Raw genomic sequence first — 6,235 nt, forward strand, 5'->3', positions numbered from 1 at the left:
ATATGCAGAAGATGCTGGAAAACCAAAGAATGTGCAGGAGCTGGAGGATTTTTCAGAAGAACAGCGGGCAGTTTAACTGTTCAGGACAAACAAGGGACTCATGAACAACTATCACAAAACATAAAAACAGTAATGGATCATCCAGGAAATGACACACAGTATTAAGATTTAAGGGTATGTAAACTTTTGAACGGGGTCATTTTTACAAATTCAGTTATTATTTTGTCTTGTGAAGCATATATAAACATCTGTTATGTGGAATAGCTTATTCAAGTCAGTACTAAATAAAAAATAACATGCGATTTTCATGATACCTCTTATTTTGTTAAAATTATGAACATTTTGCATTTTCTGCAAGGGGTATGTAAACTTATGTGCACAACTGTATATGGGACAAGGGATTAAAAAAAACATTGTAAAAGTTTCCATATAGTCACTTTGGTAAATAAAACACATGTAGTTGCAGAAACCCCCATATATTCCATATATATATATAGTATTTTTTGTGTGTTTTGTCATTATTAGTAGTTTTTGTTTTTTTTATATGTCTTTATAGTTTTTCATTTTTATTTTAGTTCTTTTAGTATATATATTTAAACAAAAAAAAAGTGTTGCCTTTGCAGCTAGCAAAAAAAAGTAATATTTCAGTTAACGTTTATTTTAAGTAACTAAAATGTATATTATGGTTTTAAATTTTACTTTCACTTTTAATTTTAGTAAACTATAATAACCCTGCTCCAAACAGGTAAACTCATTTACCCACTAGTTCGCTTTTACAGCCTCATAATCACATTCTTGCAACTCAAACCTTCAGGAAAAAACGTTTTTTAAATAAAGAATTAAAGAGTTGTCAGAAGCTTAGTGATGGTGACATTAATTTGTGAAGATTATCATGATGAACAAAATGCATAAGCATTATGAACTTTTATTGGTCACAGAGCTTATTAACTGCAATAATCCGAAAGCCAATGAAAAAATCCTATTGGGTTTTTGTAGATGGAACCAGGGTGGTGTTAATTTCTGGGTTGACCTACAAAAATACGTTATCACTGCAGCACATTATCACTGCAGCACAATATTTCATATTTTAAAACTAGAAATCTTATACATGTTTATAAAAATGATGCAGCAAAAAATCTTTCACCTCTGTGACAGATCCCAGCAGAAACAGACAGATCATCCAGCAGCTAGCTGTCATCTTCTTTGGCATTTCCAACGACTCACTATCGATCTGCAAGGAAGGTAATGTCAATAAAACACTGTGCACAGTTCTAAGGGCTCTTATGCCGTTATTGACACAAACAGAAGTAGGCTACCTGTCTTCTTTTCTAGCCTATTGCAAACATAGACCCACACCCGCCATGCATAAACATACAGACACACATGCACAGAATACAAATTCATAATATTTGAAGTTCTTCTCTCTGATGGTTACTTCAGTTCTTATAGCACTTATCAAGATAGGCTGAAACAATATAACTGTGTGTTAATGCAAATGAATCATAAAATCATACGTTTTGAATCAGTTCACTTAAATAGACTGTTTGAACTGATTCACATCATATGCCCTGCATGTGTCTAATGGGGCGAATTAGTCTCATGACAAATCTTCAACTTAATGGACAAATAAAATCATTGCAATATTCATAGTTTTGCTTAATTATATTACCAGCAAAACCATTGTAAATACAGCTTGAATATTCACTCCTCAGCTCTAGAACGGTTATTTTTCACAGTTTGTGATTCTAGCCAGGTCAAGCACACACTTTAACCTAGATTGTGCAGTTCTTTAAATCCTAGTGGTGAAAAACGGTTTAGTCAATGACGGACCCTCATACGCAATAGAAAATGTTGTGTAAAAAAAAGAGTAGCTGATGTGAAGAAACGTTCCCAGATATTACTAAATAATGTCCCTTGATTGCTGACTTGGAAGTTATGGCATGTCTTCAGGTCTGTTTGGACTTATGCTACTCATATTGGGTCACACTCTTGCAGGAGTGTAGGGAAAGCAAAGGGGGGTATTGCAAATTAGAAACAGATGGTGAAAGCCAGTCGTAATGTTACCCACAATGCAGCATATCATGAAACAGCACTGGCTGATCCCAAGGACTAATGCTTGTAGCGTCGTCATTGGCTGCAGCTGAAATAATGGTGTTTACTTTTCCATTTGAGGGAATAAACATGCAGGCTAGAGCCTTTGAGTACAAGCACATGGGAGGAAACTGGATACGTGTTATGGTCATTTTAACTGCTTGAATTTGACACAGATAAATCATCTCAGTACTCAGGAGATGAGGCGAGATGGAGCAAGTTCAGTTTGTGCTTTTTTATAATAGTCTCTGTTTCACACCATAGCTGTTTTTAAGATGTTGTGTTGACATAAAAAATAGTTTACATTTTTTGAATACAATAACAGACACTATATGTACTGTACAATCTACTAGTGGTAAACTGATATTGAGTTTTTGATGGCTGATGATGCCTAGAGCAGGGTGGTCAATATATATCACACTATTTCATTTAATAATATTAAATTATTACATACTATTTCGTTTAATGTAATATTTACTAAATTAGAAGCAATTCATATAAAAATAAAAATGAATAAATATGGGAAAAAATTAATTTAATACTACTTAAGAACTTAATACTAATAAAAAATAAATCTGTAAAATAAATGGTAAAAATCTGTAAAATATATATACACACACTTTATTTTAAGGTACAATTCTCACTATTAACAAACCATTAACTATGGCTTTTGCCTCAACAAACTCCTGCTTATTATAGTTAGTAAGGTAGTTGTTAAGGATAGGATTATGGATGTAGAATATAGTCATGCAGAATATGTGCTTTATAAGTACTAATAAACAGCCAATATGATAGTAATAGGCATGCTAATAACCAACTAGTTAATAGTGAGAATTGGTCCCTATGTTACCATATATACTGTATACAGTATATATACAAATTTTTAAAAAAAAAGGGAAAACACGCCTAACTGGATATAGGCTACAGTAATAGGCATGCTAATAACCAACTAGTTAATAGTGAGAATTGGTCCCTATGTTGCCATATATACTGTATACAGTATATATACAAATTTTTTTAAAAAAAGGGAAAACACGCCTAACTGGGTATAGGCTACAGCAGTCGCGGCTTAATTAAATGTCACAACAGGCAGCTCTCTTTTAACACAGACTTTTAAGAAGGGATGGATGTTTGCTTCAAGTGATAGGCCAGGTAAGTGAAATTATATTATCTTGCTGTATGCATGTCGTTTTCTTTACGTTTTCTGACTAAAAGCAATCAAAAAGCCATTTTAAAGTGGTTAAGCAAATAATAATAATAATAATCGGCAGGGATCCCAGACCAATACAATTAGTGTGCCTCCTCTATTTTAAAACCCACAAGCCGCCACTGGTATTTACTTGTCTCATTAGTGTTTAGTGCAGTTGTCATTGCTAGGAAACGCTTGTTTTGTTGTATAGTCTTTATAGCTTTATAGTCCTCTTGATTGTTATGCATGTGTGTGAATAAATCTGCCTGCAAACTGATTTGCATTTGAGAGAATTTGAAGAATTCTTTCCCAAGACTTCACACATGTGCCTGCTTTATTCATTTGTTTCCTAATTTTAAGGTAATCTTGGCCACGTTTTACTAATTTGTTCACTAGTTTTAGGTAAACTACAACGAAAACTATATTATCATTCTGTTCTTTTTATTCTAAGTATGCATTGGTGTTATGTTTTATTAAGATAACTGCTTTGCATACTTTTAAACTTGGATGGATTTTGGTTTTGCTTTCATGTGATTTTAAAAATGTTACGGTTATAATTATCGTACTTGCTCCCATCTCTTGAGTCCACATCCCCTTGTTTTATGCTCATAAGGAACTTTAAATTTATAAAGCAACACCTTTTTGTAGTACTCTATTTACCTCAAATGAGGGAACAAATGATTTAAACTTGGGCATGATTTAACAAAAATGAGGGAACAAATTATTAATATGTGAGCACATATTAAGTCATCAGAATTAATTCTTTACTTGTATCCACAATATTTTCCCCTGTATGTCATGAGAGGCTCCATACATACCAGTACTGTGGTGAACATGTTGAAATTCTTGAACTTTTGCTCTGATCACAATACATTTGTATTGTTGTCACTGCAGAAGTTAAATCGTTCATGTGCCACATCAAGTGGAGAACAATTCAGAATGAGCAGGAAATAATCGAGGCAAAGTGCACGCACTCCTCTGAGTAATGAGCAGTCTCAATCCAACCTCAATCCAGTCTCAATCCTTACTTAGCCAACAAACGGAAATCCAATAATGCTTCTTTTAATACAACTTGTTGGGGCCATTATTCATAAGCGAAAATGACACTCTTTCCTGCAAACATGCAATCTGATAAATGGCTGAGCATTCCAGACTATTTCGCTTGTGTGTAACCTTATTATAGTTGCAATCGATAGACAAAAAAGGTCACTTTGTTAGTCAGGCAATCTCCCTATATACCTCATAGGGTAATATAAGACTTTGGCATGTGTGGTACTTAATGCAGCAGACCAGGTATCATACATTTATTGATCACGTGCGATGTCTTATATTTATACGAAAAATAAAAAAAAAACCTATAGTGGCACAGGACTGTGTACTTGTATATAGATTTGTAAGGAATCTTTCTTTCTGCTTATCGGCACTATTGTTTTGAATGCAGTTGAAGCTTGTAAACATCCTACAGTGACCAAAGGATGTTTGCTTGCTGTCCAAGTTCCTCCTGAGCATTCACAATTACATTTTCCTATTTTCAGAATAACCACGGCTCGCTCAGAACTCCCACAATGTGATCTGCAGCGATTAGACTTATCGCTAAGCTACATGCTTGACACAGACCCAGTGGCACATCTCTGGATGTAAATATGCCCTGCATACAATTTGTATTAATCGTAATTTCCATTAGAGATGCAAATGTAAACATTGCAACTGTGCACTCAAGATAAACACTCCTTAAAATATATTGAACTGAAATCCAAGAAAATTCTGCCAATAATTACTCCTAATGTTATTCCAAACTCATTTGCAGCTATTTTTGACATGGAAAACCAAAGGGGAGTTTTGAATAATTTTACACAGCTCCATACAATGGCTGTCAAACTACAAAAAGTTGTCTAATAATCCGATAGAACTGTTAAACAAAGGAATTAAAATGTATACAAAAAGTATTATAACGATTGCTTATATATTATTAGTAACAGAAAGGCAAACATTATAATACTTTCTTGTTTGCCGTCAGCATTCAGCAAATACGCATTTATATCATTTAAACCTTTTTAATTATATTTTGATTAAATATTTATTTATTTGTGGAAAATACTTTGTCATATAAAGTATAAGTATGTTTATTTTACAAATTTATTTTTTAATCCATTTTCAAATGATTTAAAATTTCTTAAATATTAATTAAAATAAATACAATTATATCGGTTTTATATCGGCCATCGGCCACCCTGCGTTCCAATATATCGGCATCGGCTGTCAAAAAACCAAAATCGGTCGACCACTAGTCCTGTTCACGTGTGGTTTTGTACTCGTTCAGAAGATGCGTAATAGCGCCCCCGAGTGTATAATAGTGAAAACACGAAAAGCCGTAAAAACTTGTCTTTGGCGGGGAAACGTTTTCTTTTAAAAGACTTTCTTCTACAAGCCTTCGCGAGCAAGGATATGTCTCATCGCACACGTGTGATCATCCCCCTCATTCTCGCACTCCGTATCTGGTCCGTTGATAAAGCCATGTCTCAGTTCACATGTGAATTATGGATCGCCTTTTCTCAGGCATCCAATCACAGCTGACTTCCGGAAAAGGGGAAGTAACCAATGGCGTTTGAGATTACAATTAAAACAGCAAGTCCCGCCCTATGACTGCCAAAAATAAAAGTGTTCTCGCGAGCAAAAGCAAGCATGTGAAAAAATACGGAGCATGAGAATGAGGGGGATGATCACGCACGTGAGAGGAGACATATCCTCACTTGCGAGGGCTTGTATTGCGCACACAGGTGATGCGCGCGCAAGTGTTTAAAAAGAGCTCGCAGGCCCCCGTTTCCTCACGCATGGATCTGTTATCCTCTCGCGGAAGCAATTTACAGTGCGCGTAAACATAACTGGTGCACTCGGTTCTTTTTGGCATAGATTTGCCGGCATAGGCAAGGCAAGGCAAGGCAAGGCAAGTTTATT

The 6,235-nt window shown here is 34.8% G+C and overlaps 2 protein-coding genes across 2 annotated transcripts in view; one reads left to right on the plus strand and one right to left on the minus strand.

Moving 5' to 3' along the window:
• The window catches only part of LOC107714392 (PTB domain-containing engulfment adapter protein 1-like), a 188,131-nt gene that overhangs the window by 34,349 nt on the left and 147,547 nt on the right, over nt 1-6,235 (plus strand). The window contains exon 2 of the mRNA XM_016520217.1: nt 1,156-1,242. The gene's annotated coding sequence lies outside the window, so the exon portion shown is untranslated. The remainder of the gene's footprint in view (nt 1-1,155; nt 1,243-6,235) is intronic.
• Nucleotides 1-6,235, minus strand: part of calcrla (calcitonin receptor-like a) — a 48,023-nt gene that overhangs the window by 32,434 nt on the left and 9,354 nt on the right. The window contains exon 2 of the mRNA XM_016520235.1: nt 1,145-1,231. Within this exon, the coding sequence (XP_016375721.1) occupies nt 1,145-1,210 (66 nt within the window). The 5' untranslated portion in view covers nt 1,211-1,231. The remainder of the gene's footprint in view (nt 1-1,144; nt 1,232-6,235) is intronic.

The sequence above is a fragment of the Sinocyclocheilus rhinocerous genome, unplaced genomic scaffold (assembly GCF_001515625.1).
Source record: "Sinocyclocheilus rhinocerous isolate Xijiao unplaced genomic scaffold, SAMN03320098_v1.1 scaffold449, whole genome shotgun sequence".
Lineage (NCBI taxonomy): Eukaryota > Metazoa > Chordata > Actinopteri > Cypriniformes > Cyprinidae > Sinocyclocheilus > Sinocyclocheilus rhinocerous.